The sequence below is a fragment of the Papio anubis genome, chromosome 3, assembly GCF_008728515.1.
Source record: "Papio anubis isolate 15944 chromosome 3, Panubis1.0, whole genome shotgun sequence".
NCBI classification, from domain to species: Eukaryota; Metazoa; Chordata; class Mammalia; order Primates; family Cercopithecidae; genus Papio; species Papio anubis.
In genome coordinates, this window is record NC_044978.1 from 98,801,309 (window position 1) to 98,814,550 (window position 13,242).

General features: G+C 46.1%; 1 protein-coding gene across 6 annotated transcripts in view; it reads left to right on the top strand.

Moving 5' to 3' along the window:
- The first annotated feature begins 654 nt into the window (after positions 1-654).
- Positions 655-13,242, top strand: part of KIT (KIT proto-oncogene, receptor tyrosine kinase) — an 83,331-nt gene continuing 70,743 nt past the window's right edge. For 2 of the 6 annotated variants that reach the window (XM_021938617.2, XM_021938620.2), the window contains exon 1: positions 656-814. In XM_021938617.2, the coding sequence (XP_021794309.1) occupies positions 748-814 (67 nt within the window). In that variant the 5' untranslated portion in view covers positions 656-747. Of the gene's footprint in view, positions 815-13,242 lie in introns of all 6 variants that reach the window. The other 4 variants (XM_021938618.2, XM_003898882.5, XM_021938619.2 and 1 more) reach the window with 3 other exon arrangements.

Sequence of the window (13,242 nt, forward strand, 5' to 3'; positions counted from 1 at the left end):
CAACGCGCCCCTCCCCACTTCACCGCCCCAATCTCCACACAAGTCCCGGCAGGGGCTTCTTGGGCGGAGGCCACGCCGACCAATAGGAACCCACTGTATTCTTACAGGTTACGAAGCAGGTGGAGAAACTGAGCAGAAACAATTAGCTAAGCCGGGCTCAGCCTTTACCGCGGTGCCACGCGCTCCTAACAGGCCTGGAGGGTAATGTCGGGGCTCAATTTCCTAACGCTCCCCTCCCCATCCCCGTGTCACCTCCACCAGCAGCGGCGTCCAGCCTCCTCCCGCCCGAACGTGCTCGAGGGACGGGCAGCCGTCCTTTATTGTCTGGGGAGCACCTGGCAGGTGGCGGGCCCGTGCCCTAACGTGCGCGTGGTGCCCAGCTTCACAAAGCGAGCGGGCAGCACCTCTTTGGTCCGGGAACGGCCTCGGGCGGGCCGACCACATCCCAGGGTGGAGAGGGGGAGAGAGAAAGGGGCGCGCGCCCTCCTCCTTCCCGCAGGCACAGCCCCCCGGCATTAACACGTCGAAAGAGCAGGGGCCAGACGCCGCCGGGAAGGAGCGAGACCCGGGCGGGCGCGAGGGAGGGGAGGCGAGGAGGGGCGTGGCCGGCGCGCAGAGGGAGGGCGCTGGGAGGAGGGGCTGCTGCTCGGCGCTCACGGCTCTGGGGGCTCGGCTTTGCCGCGCTCGCTGCACTTGGGCGAGAGCTGGAACGTGGACCAGAGCTCGGATCCCAGCGCAGCCACCGCGATGAGAGGCGCTCGCGGCGCCTGGGATTTTCTCTGCGTTCTGCTCTTCCTGCTCCACGTCCAGACAGGTGGGTCACCGCGGCTGGCACCTCGACCGTGCGACTCCTCGGCGAAGCCTGTGCCCGGGAGGGTGGTACACGCCGGAGTGCATCCGGAGAGAGGACTGCGGGCCCTCAGTGCCCGTGCGTTCCAGTCTCCGGGGGAGACTCCAGGTGTCCCTCGGACTCTCCTGCGCCTTGCCTCGCTCACCTGCGCGAGGAGACCCCAGCTGCTAGTGGTGGGGACGCGAAGCCGGGGTTCTTCGGGAATGGGGACAGCGAGGGGAGGTTAGGCGTGAGCGAGGTTGCAGGCTGCGTGCGAGTTTGGGGTGGCTTTTGTGCCGAGGTTGCGCGGGGGGCGGAGGCGAGGGGCTCAGGGGTTCCCACCGAGCGCCTTCTCTCGCCGTGCGAGGCGCGGCCGCAGCTTCCTTTTGTTAAAAGTTGCGTGTGTGTGACCGGTGCCCAGGAGGACCTGCCTGCAGGTTCTCCGCCGCGCGGAGGGCAAAGTTAGAGAGCCCTTTCTCTCCTCTGCGGCTGCTGCCTTCCAACCGCAGGCGCTCTTTGTGCCCAGAGCTGGGGACCGACCCGCTGCCGCCTCTGCTCACGGCGCCACCCGTGGAGACGAATCGAAGCCTGCGGATTTCCCCGCCTCCGGGTTAGGGTTTTGCTCTGGGAGTGCGCGGCGTGTGGCTGTGGGGCCGGACTCCCGCGAGCCTGGAGGTGGTGGGTACGGGGACAACTTGGGCAGGGCGTGTGGAAAGCAGCCGCTAGGTTGCAGACTTTTTGCTTTCGTATATCCTGTGCTCGTCCCTTTCGGCCGCGGCGCCGTTTCATTCCTGCCACGCGCCCCGGGGCGGCTGGAGGCTGCGTTTGCCGCCTGCTCCCGGAAGGCAAGGGACAGCGTGCTGGGATTATGCGTGCCCTGATCCCGGCTGCCTAGCACGCCGGCCAGTGTGCCCGGCCTGCCTGGCGGGCTCTGGAAGCCCGTAGTCCCGGTATCTGCGACCTGTATTCGCAGGTCCTGTTTTCTTCGGAAATTTTTGAGATTAGTGACCGCCCGCCTCCCTGTCCCCGGGGAGGGGACATCTATACTTCAGGGCTGCCTGGGGGTAGGGTGGGAGATGGAGTGGAACTTTCTGCAAATCCTACTCAGTTCTTAAAGCTATAACAAAAAACCAGATATATCCGCGCGGGAACTTGGGTCTTAGGTGAAGGATTTGCCGGCTGCTGGAGCCCCTCGGTCAGATTTCTGCCTCTCGTTCCCTTTTTTCCAGGTGTCGCTGGTGCGCGCGAGTGCAGGTCGCCCAGCTCACTCCTGAAGCACTGCTCTCTCCCAGGTCATTTTTAAAACAAACCTTTAAGGTTACCTTGATGGTGTAAGGATAGAAAGTGAGTCTTAGCTGGAATCAAGCGCTTGAAAGGAAGCGGCGCAATGAACGGTTGTGAGACTGTCTACTACTGGTCAGTTTCTCTATAAAGTCTCCAGGCGCAGTCTCCCGCGTCCTGGTCTTGTAACTATTGTGAGGGCTTTCCTGTGGGGGCAGAGAGGCCTTGCATCTGGACCCCTGTGCAGCAGGAGGGGTCAGCAGGGGTCACGAGGGAGTGTTCAGATTCCCTGGAGGATTTGATCACCTAGCTTAAAACAACACATCTGGTCTTTATGTTTTTGTGCCTTGACCTTTTTAATATCAGTTAAGGTATGTGAACTAGACCCCAGTAGGAGACTAGAAAGACCACATCGAATATCTCCCTTTTACAAAATTAAAAGAATCAATGGTTTTCTTCTTCCCAATAGATTTTTGGCAAAGGGAATTTTAAGTCTGTCTCCTGGGGGGGCAGTGTGGTGTAACGACAAAGCCTTGATCTGTCCCCTGGGTTCTCCTTTTCTCTGCCATTTCTTGGCTGCGTGCCCTTGGGCAGGTTGCTTAAGGCAGGTTGCTTAAATTCTGGGGAACCCAGTGTCCTCCAGAGTACAAGGAGGCATCTGCATCATGAAGGATCCTTTGGGTCCAGAATTCTCCAATGTTCTGAGTGTAGACTCAGCACTCTTTTCAACTATTCCCCCGGTCCCTGTCTGCCTCCTTGAAATTCCTCTGCCTCTCCTGCTCACGGGGACCTCATGGAGTATGGGTGCATCTGACCGTCTGCCCCTGGCTGCAGCAAGGAGCTGTGGCTTATGCTTCCCACCCCTCAATTCCCATATATTCCTCTGCATTACCCTTTGAGGGCTAGGAGGTGCCCACTTTGTCCTAACCGTCATTCTTCTCCTCCCCCACCACCACCCCAGTATTACAGCTCCTGTGCCTAACAGGATGAAGCTGCAAGGAATGGTGAATCATACCTTCCCCGCTTCATTCCTGCAGGTGTGAGGCTGGAGTCATTCTCAGCAGCTGGATGCAAGGCAGTCTAAATTATTATCCTGCTGGAAATATCCCAAATAAATATCCCAGATAATTCATTTATCCCTATTCTGTTTTTCCCCCCACTCATCCCCATATTTTTTCCTTATGACTCTCTAAATCATGTATGCTGTGCATTTATAGCATGCTTTCTAATGGGCCTTAAATTTTGTATGACATGTGTGTTATACATAGTTGTTGCTCTTCAGTTGGAAACTGTGTGCCAGGCCTGTTGCTTGGGGCTTTACCTGCTATTTCCACTAGTCTCAATGAGCCTAGGAAGTAGTATTATTATTACCCCTAACATTTTACAGCTGGAGAAACTGGCTAAGGATAAGCGCCAAGTCATCAGTGGTGAAGCCTGATGAGATTGGCTCTATGTGCCCAGCTCTATAACCATTCACATGATTCACCAGAATCTGTAGTAAGACTCATTCAAAAATATTTAATGAGTTTTTACTATGTGCCAGGGATTGTTGGAAGTTCTGGGAATGCAGAATGGCCAATGTCACTGCCTTCCCAATTTTGGTGAAAAATATTTAGAATTGGGTGTCTTATGAAAGGGGAGTATTTGTGGAGGGAGGATTAATTAAATTTTAGCTTGGAGGAAGGGTTGTAGGCATTTGACCCTGTGGTATGCTGGCCTTAGTTGTTAGCTGTCTCATTCTAGTTAGCGTCCCTCAGAAATGAAGGTAAGCTATTTCTAAAATGATGATGCAAGCCAGTTAAAAATTCATCTCCCACTCCAAAACATAAAAATGGTCTTGTGCATAGGTGTAAAAGGGAACACCCCCAATAATGGCTGATGCCATTGGCTATTTACCCTGGACAGCACGGTGAGAAATAACGACAATATACCATCCAAAGCCATTTTTTCTCCCAAAAGAAATTCTCGTCAGAAATGTGCCAAGTATTGTGCAGGCTTCCCTTGGAGCACATTTATGTACAGATGTTGTTGTGGTGATGAATTGTGCTGCTGTTGTTGACAGCCCTTCGAAGTTACCCTTAGGGTTTTGACTCATTTCCTCAAGTCTCTTCCAGCTGATTAAAGACGGACACAAGGAAATGAACCTCGGTGTCTCTAGCGGAATTCTCAGAGCTGGACTGCAGTGTGGGGACCCCTTCAAAGTAGTGGTCAAGGCTGTGGCAGCATTTTCTTTAGAATGAATTTAGTTTAAGAGTTGGCAGGCTAGGATGTGGGAAGTGCTTTCTTTTGCTGCATTAATGTGTGGTAACTTTTAAAAGTTGAGATTAAATGACATTTGCAGGAATCCAAATATGCAGATTTCATGTGCAGTTTTGGTAACTTGAATAGATATTGCCACAGCTATAAGTCCAGAATGAGGAAGGCCTGGGGGTGAATTAGAGGAGGTAAAAGTTTGCCTGGAGGGCAAATCCAGTGTAAATCTTTGTTGTATGTAGAGAGGAATTGAGTTGAGTCCGCTTGGCGCAGCAGCTCTGATTTCTGACATTTTTTGGACATGATCATGTAGCTCATCTTTTGACCTAAGACTCTTAATAAGTAAAGAGCAGTTGTAATCTGATAGCCCGCGGAGACATGTTTTCTTTGGCCTACATGATGCTTTTCAGAAAACATTGAGGCGGTATTAAGCAATCTAGAGATTTTTTTTAAATCAAGATCTCTATTTATGTCTCCTCTTTAAGAATTATAGGTCATGGCTCCTGCAGATGAGGCCTGTGCTCTTCAGGTTGCATTAGGCTCTAGGGCCTGCCATCCCTTAGGCATTTCTCACTGGGCAATGGTGAGTGCAGGAATCCAAATATGGCCCTGGAACCAGGCAGATGACAAGTGGGAGGAGCACAGGCCTGCCTACCTTGTGTTGGTCTGATGGCTTCATGACTGACAGCTCCGTGGCCTTAGAGCAAATTGCTTAACCTTTTTGAGCTTTCATTGTCCATCCTAGTTTTGCCACCTATTAGCTCTGTGACTTTTGACAAATTACTTAACCTCTCTGTGCTGGTCAATGTGTTGCTACATGTAAAACTTTTGGAATGGTGCCTCATAGTAGAGGCTCAATATGTGTTAGCCATAATTATCATCTGTAAAACAGGAATTATTATTGTCCCTAAAATGGGAATAATGCCCCCTCTTTTAAGATGATTGCCCTAAAAATTAGAGATTTTTTTTTTTTTTTTTAAGAAAATGTCTCGCCCTGTTGCCCAGGCTGGAGTGCAATGGCGCAATCTTGACTCACTGTAACCTCCGCCTCCCGGGTTCAAGCGATTCTCTTGCCTCAGCCTCCTGAGTGGCTGGGATTACAGGCACCTGCCACCGTGGTAGGCTAATGTTTGTATTTTTAGTAGAAATGGGGTTTCACCATGTTGGCCAGGCTGGTCTTGAACTCCTGACCTCAGGTGATCCGCCCACCTCTGCCTCCCAAAGTGCTGGGATTACAGGCATGAGCCACTGCACCTGGCCTTACAGATATTTGTAAAGATTCTTAGCACAGGGTTTGGGATGGGATAGGCACCTAATAAATGAGTGAATGCCTCAGGTATATATAGAACTTGACTACTTCTCTATGATTCTTGAGCATGGGTAGCAGTAAATATGAACTTGACAGTTTTTTTGTTTGTTTTCGAGATTGAGTTTTGCTCTTGTCACCCAGGCTGGAGTGCAATGACGCAATCTCTGCTCACTGCAAACCGCCACCTCCCGGGTTCAAGTGATTCTCCTGCCTCAGCCTCCCTAGTAGCTGGGAGTACAGGCACCCACTACCATGCCTGGCTAATTTTTGTGTTTTTAGTAGAGGCAGGGTTTCACCATTTTGGCCAGGCTGCTCTCGAACTCCTGACCTCAGGTGATCCACCTACCTCGGCCTCTCAAAGTGCTGGGATTACAGGCATGAGCCACCATGCCCAGCCGACAGTTTTTAAAATAAACTTTAATTTTTTTGGTCTTGTTTTATTTAGCTTTTGATAAGAGGAAATCTCTAGTCTTAGAGATTGAATAGATCTTGAACTTTTTCTTTCTCTGGGGGGGCAAAAAAACAAACTACACATCTTATAAGATTTCTTCAACAGAAACATTTGTGTCTGGTACTTTTCCCATTCATCTTATGTTTTAACTGTCATGCTTACATTTTGGTTATGACACACTTGTTAGACATCTTCCCATGCATACCTTTCTGACAGGTTTTCAACATTTTTGCAAAATTTAAGGTTTAAGCCAAATTATTATTCAGGACATGTGGCATCAGTTAATTATGAGCTTGGGCTCTGAAATTGACACCCTGGATTTTCATTCCAGTTCTGCCTCTTCCCTGCTGTGTGCTCTGGGACAAGACACTTAACCTCTCCTTAAACTTCATTTCCTCATCTGTAAAATGGAGATGATGACATAGGGCCCCTGTGAGGATTAAATGAGATTCTGCATGTAATGTGTTTAGCACAGTGCCCCTCATAGAGGAAGTGTGTGGACTCCACTATCGGGCTGATTTTCTTATGTTCCCCTTTCAGCTTTGCCTCTTAGAAAACGTTGAAAATGTGTAAATAGAATATGTAGAGTGTTTTTTTTCTTTCATATTAAGATGAAGTTGTTACATTTAATTAATATACTGCAATTAGTGGTAATGCATGTTTATATGCTTGGCCCTTTGTTTAGCTGTATTCTTGGGTTACTTTCCACCAAAAGAGATACAAATTTCTTGATAAAAGTTTAGATGGGGGGAATATCTGCAAGTGGCCATTTTCTCTAGGTGAATAAGTTCATGTAGGCAGTCGAGGAGCTTTTCCTTGACTGCTCTGTCTAGGAGTTCAAGGACCAAGCTGAACTTGGCCATTGCCCCAGGCTAGACACAGTGGTTGGTGTTCAGTAAGTATTAGTTTAACATCTTTTCTATTCTCCAGCACTTATACTAAGTTTTGAACATAATAAATGCTCAGTAAACATTTTGGATTCAGTTTAACAGGCTTATCAATCCCCATGCCTTGGTCCTCCGTTACAGGCTGGGGGTGGAGGAGGGCCAGGGCAAGAGCACAGCCCCTGATTTGAAGTAGAATTTGGTTGTCTTACGTGCAAAGTGCTCTGGGCAGGATTTTCAAGGAGATGAGCTTAAATCTTGATGGGCAGGTAATAGAGATCAGGAATCAGTAAAAACATCCACATAGGAGATAATATTTGAGATTAATTTCTGAACCTTAAAGGAAGAGGGCAGTATAGTTGTGACTTCAGCTGGAAAAAACTGCAGTACATGGAGCAAGGCATTAGGATCTTACTTGAGGATTATCAAACCTTTCTTTTGGTATGATGGCTGGAGGTAGGGAATTGGCTGGGAAGGTAAGACTCCTCTTATTAGCCTCAAGGAGCATGGAGGGAATGTGTATTTAGTGCTGAGTTTGGTCTAGGTTATGAAGAAGGCTTTGAAGTCAAGGCTAAGGCGAACTTGACCGAGGAGTGGCTCCCCAGGCTTTGCTTACTAGTCCAGGGCTGCCTATTCCACCATTCTGTCCAGTTAGACACACTCCCCAACCTGTTTCAATAGTCTGAGGAGGCCAGAGGCCAAGCCCTGCCTTAAAACTTGGACACTCCCTTGCTGTGGGCAACCAAGACTAAGGGAGAGTCTGTTTTTATTATTCATTTATTTATTTATGAGACAGGGTCTTGCTCTGTTGCCAGGCTGGAGTGCAGTGGCATGATCATGGTTCACTGCAGCCTCCACCTCCTGAACTCAAATGACCCTCTCATCTCAGCCTCCTGAGTAGCTGGGACCCCAGGCGTGTGCCACCACATCCGGCTAATTTTTTAAATTTATTTTTTGTAGAGAGTAGTCTCGAACTTCTGAGCTCAAGCGATCCCCCAGCCTCAGCCTCCCAAAATGCTGGGGTTACAGGTGTAAGCCACCACACCTGGCCTGTTTTGTTTTTTTTTTAAATAGTAAAACATACATAATGTGAAATTTACTACCTTAATCATCTTTAAATGTATATCAATAGTGTTAAGTACATTCACATTGTTGAACACTTTCATCTTGCAAAACTGAAATTCTGTACGTATTGAAGAGCAGCTCCCCGCTCCCTCCCCCAGCTTCTGGAAACCACCATTCTACTTTCTGTCTCTGAATTTGACTATTCCAGGTACCTCGCAAATGCAGAACCATACTGAATTTGTCTGTGTTTTTTTGACTGGTTTATTTCACGTACGGTACCATAACATCCTCGAGGTTCATCCCTGTTGTAGTATAAGTCAGAATTTTCTTCATTTTTAAGACTGAAAAATATTCCATTGTATGTATAGATCACATTCTGTTTACCTATTCCTCCTTTGATGGACATTTGGGTTGCAAACAATGCTGTAATGAACATTTGCATACAAGTATCTAAGGGAGATTTTTTGTGGAGACTGTTTAGGAGCGTTAAATTCACGGCTACGAGTTATGTGTTGGGGAGCTGGGGAGAAGATGGGCTCTTTAGATTATCTCTGGGTGAAGGGGTATAGGACCTGGGTATTAGGGTGCATGCTTTGGAAAGAAAGTGCCCTTAAGACACAAGAGGAGGATAAAGGTGCAGGTCTTCACTCACTCGGACTATTTATGGTCACCTTCATCAGGCACTGTTGAGACTGAGGGGAAGGAGAACTGGAATTATCATGGGTGTAGGTAACTGAGAGTAATGTTGGTACTATGGAATTAGTGGAAATAAAGCCAAGAGGAGTAGCCTATTTAAGGGAGAGAATATGATGTTGGACTCTGCTATTTGTTCATTGATTATTTGTGAGCGGCATTTTCTTGAAACTCAGTTTCACAGACACGGAGGGAAGATGTCAGTGAAATTCTTCTTAGGGTCAGGTCTCTGTAAGAAATAAAACTAAACCCCAAAGTCACAGAACATGACTCTATAATATTATGGTAGCATTGGGGATTATAAAGAATGGTGTGTTAACTGTGAACCAGTCATACGGTGAAAAGTAAGTTTTCATGAAAAGAAGTGTATACTAGGAAGAGAATCCTGGATTTTTCTCTGCATTAGGCCATGTTGAAGGTATGTTTTTTGTTTTTCTCAGAATAAAATGGCCATATTGGGTATAGAGGAGGACATAGAATTGATGAAAGCTTTGGAAAATAGGTCCTTTGAAGGCAACTTAAAGAAATTGGATTTATTAAGCCTGGAGAAGATAAGGTGAGGGAAGTTTTAGTGAATGACAGTCTTAAAATATTTTTAGTGTGTGAGTGAAGAGCAGAACAAAATGAGAGTCATTTAAATTGCCCCAGAAGGAAATTGAAATTTTTTGTTTGTTTGTTTTTGTTTTTGTTTTTTTTGAGACAGAGTCTCACTCTGTCGCCAGGCTGGAATGCAGTGGTGTGATCTCGGCTCACTGCAGCCTCCACCTCCCGGGTTCAAGCGATTCTCCTGCCTCAGCCTCCCGAGTAGCTGGGACTACAGGCTCACGCCACCATGCCCAGCTAATTTTTGTATTTTTAGTAGAGACAGGGTTTCACCATGTTGGCCAGGATGGTCTCAATCTCTTGACCTTGTGATCCACCCGCCTCGGCCTCCCAAAGTGCTGGGATTACAGGCGTGAGCCAGTCCGTCCAGAAATTTTTTTTTTAATGGGAAAATTCTTTCATTGGAAGAGTTGGCAGAAACTTTATTCGGTTATAGGGCCTTTGCTGGAGCTGTGAGGAAAACCAAGTAATTGTCATTTTGAAATGGTTCTTAGGTCCTCCCCAACTCAGTTGGTTTGATGGCCCTTTAAGGGCCTGCCTGAAATCGTTTGGGAATAATTCAGAAATGGGAAAATAACCAACCGTTTTTCTTTCCTCACTGCCTTGGCTGTGGAGCAGAGTTTCTCATAAATGCTGACTAGATTCTAACATAATCCACTACTATAGTCACAATTTCGGCTATATTGAGAACAGCCAGTAAAGAACCCAGAGCCTCAAAATGGGTTATCGATCTGTTAGGTGTGGCGGGATCTAACCACAGAAGAAATTGTACTGTGTGATAGCTTAAACTGAGTGTCAAAATAAGACAAATAAAAGGAAGCTCAAGGTCTACAGAAATCCATGATTAATCACTTAGCCCGACCCTAAGAATCGCTGTGCTGGAACGCAGCACGTAGCCAGAAAGTCTGTAAGGATGAAGGACGGCTCCCAAAGTCCTTTTCTCTTGATTACTCAGGGGTGGATTGGTTACCCACCACTCTTGACTACCCTTTCCATCTGTCCTTTCCCTCTGGTCATTTTGTGGTCATGGCTCAGTGGCACGTTTGAGATCAGCCCGTGGTCCAGTGGGGAAGGTGGTAGAAATGAAATTGCAATTCAGCAGCTACTGGTTGATAACATTTTATTAATACCTGTCACTTCGAAATTGATATCTAAGATGGGATCCCTGCCTTTAAGGAGCCTAGGACCTATAGGAAGATGGTCCTGGGTAGGCGCCAATGTTACAGGATTTGTAATAAGATTTAAATGAACAATTCGGTCCTATTCATTACCATTGGTTTGGAGGACATAGGCATCACTTCTTGAATTGAATGGCCAATTCAAAGGAAGATAGGGGCCTGAATTAAATCTTAGAAGAGTGGGGTGGAATTTGGTCAAGATGTGAAGAAGAGAAGCAAAGGTTAGAGTTAGCCAGAAGGCTCTGCTCCCACCGACGGAACGTCTGTAGAGACTAGTGGGAGATGAGATGGGATAATTTTTAGAGCACCTAGATTTTTATTCTTCAATAATTGAAGTCTTTCCTGCAGTGCTATATGTGATGAGAGTTTTGTAAATCTAATCTGGCTAAGTAGTTGCCTATTCAGAGAAATAACTTAAAAGTGGAAAAGTATGGATATCACTTTCACATGTATTACCTATTCAATGTGTTCAATGCACATCCAGTATAGATATGTATTTTTAGTTGTTTTTAAGTCCAAGGCTAATTCTGCTCCCTTCTCCCTACCCACCTTCCCCACCCCAGCCAAGATTAGAGATTTTGTGGGCTCAACTTCTGATTGTGGCAGTAGATGACCTTTCATTTGCTTATTAACATATTTTAAATATTTAGCAAAATAATACACCTTATTTATGTCAGTTCATTCATTGAAGCAAAGACAGCAATAAACAAGCCTGCAAACCTTGATAAGGGGCCTGTGTGGTTTGGAACATTTTGAGATTCTTCCCCGGATCCCCCCAGTCCTGTTTTAGAAAGCTATTAGGGACACACTGGTGGCCGCCCTTCCCAACCCAGGGAGTCCGGGGAAGGAGGAGGAGGCGGCTGTTTGTGGTGGGCAGAACTCTGTCACTTAAGGAAAAGGCGTGTCTGATAGCACTTGTAGTGAATGCCTCATTCTTGACCGAGAAGAAAAAGATAAGAGGGAAAATGAAAAAGGTGAAACGTTCTCCTTTACCTTGTATTTTTAAATTGCTTAGTGAGGCAAAATATCTACCTTCATTTGGCTTTACCCCAGGTAACTCATTTCTGAGGGTGTTAGAAAATTCTTCCAAACAACTCCGGGACTCCAAGTAATTTAAATATAATGGCCTACGTAGGTTCTTAAGCAGAGGAATTAGTTGACAGAGTTAGAACAAAGGAGAGCATTATCACAAAGAGCTCTGGAAGTTAATGTGTCTCTTTTTATTGGAAAAGAAGTATTTCTAGAATGGGATTCAATTGGCTTCTGGGGAAAATATTTACTGGAGATTTTAGAAGTGTGAAAGGTGGCAAGAGACGTTGGCTGTCTATTATTCTACTTGGCTAGTGCATGCTTAAAAATAAGACTATGTTAAAAAGATCTTGAGAATTCTACTTGGGAAGACTGAAGTAAAGATAGTACAGGTACTTTTCAAAGGATATAAATTTTGGCTCATAAAGTATTTTAAATGCAATTCCATCCTAACTTTCACAATGCAGACTTTCTTTTTGTGGCTGATGTTGAGAGAAGGTACCTGAGAAAGATTTTCAGTTCAAGAAATGAGTGATATTTATTTGGTTAATAAAACACCACAGGGACTGGTTTTTAGAATTTTTGTCATTGTTAAGCCAGTATTCTTAACCTAAAATATATTAGGATAGTTAATGAAAATACTTAATTGGAATGTTTAAATGTTTCTCTACTTATTTTAGTATAGTCTGTATATGTGCTGCTGGGAAATAGTATATACATTTTTAGCCGAACCAGAAAGCATCACTTTGATAAAAGAGGACCCCCCTCCCTTTGCTTTTTTAAAATAAACCAGCATATGTAGAAGGGTTTGTGAGTTTTTTTAGTAGATCTGAATGTGTTGCCCAATTTACATTCCAGCATTTTCAAGGGATATTATTTAACAAGATCATCTTGGTTTCAGAACCACTGCCTTTCAAAGAGGCTGGCTCAGAGCATGTGTGTGTGCCTGCAAGTGAGGGGGGTCCCCCACGGGGGCTAGTGGCTTTGCACCATCCTGGCCACTGGGAACACCAGCTCTGGCCGTACAGCGGGGGCACTTAACATTACAGCGTCATTCTCCATTCTTTTGGTCCCGTCTCATATGTTTAATCTGACCTTATACCAGAAATCCATAGATTTATTCACAAATGAATAAATTTGAAGCATCAGAGGTGTAGCAGTGAACATACCAGGCAAAAGTCTTTGTCCTCTCTTGAGGCTTATGTTTTAGTGAATTATTTTTCTCTCCAGGAGAGAGAAAAGTCCAGGAGTCCAGAAAGGTTAAAAAAAAAAAACAAAAAGAAAGAAAGATGTAATTTGAGGTGCTCTCATAGAAAGCAGTTTAATTTAGACTTATTTCAGTTCCACATTATGGTTAGTTAAGGAAGAAAGAGAAAAGAAAGGTTATGCAGAAGGTCCAAGGGCACCAGTTCAACAAAGAGGAAAGCCAGAGAAGGCAACTAGAACAACAGGAAAAGGAGATTCAGGGGCTGGGGGAGACTGGCAGGAGTGGAGTCAGGGAAGCTTTGTGAGGCGCTTTTCACTACCTGCCACCAGTCCTGCCCTCCAGAGGGCTGAGCACCAGCTCCATCCCAGCATGTCCCTGCCCCAGTTTCTGTAACTTCAGAGCAGCAGGCCTCTTGATTCAACAGGTGTTTTTGATGGAGGATTTACCAAAGAGGATTGAC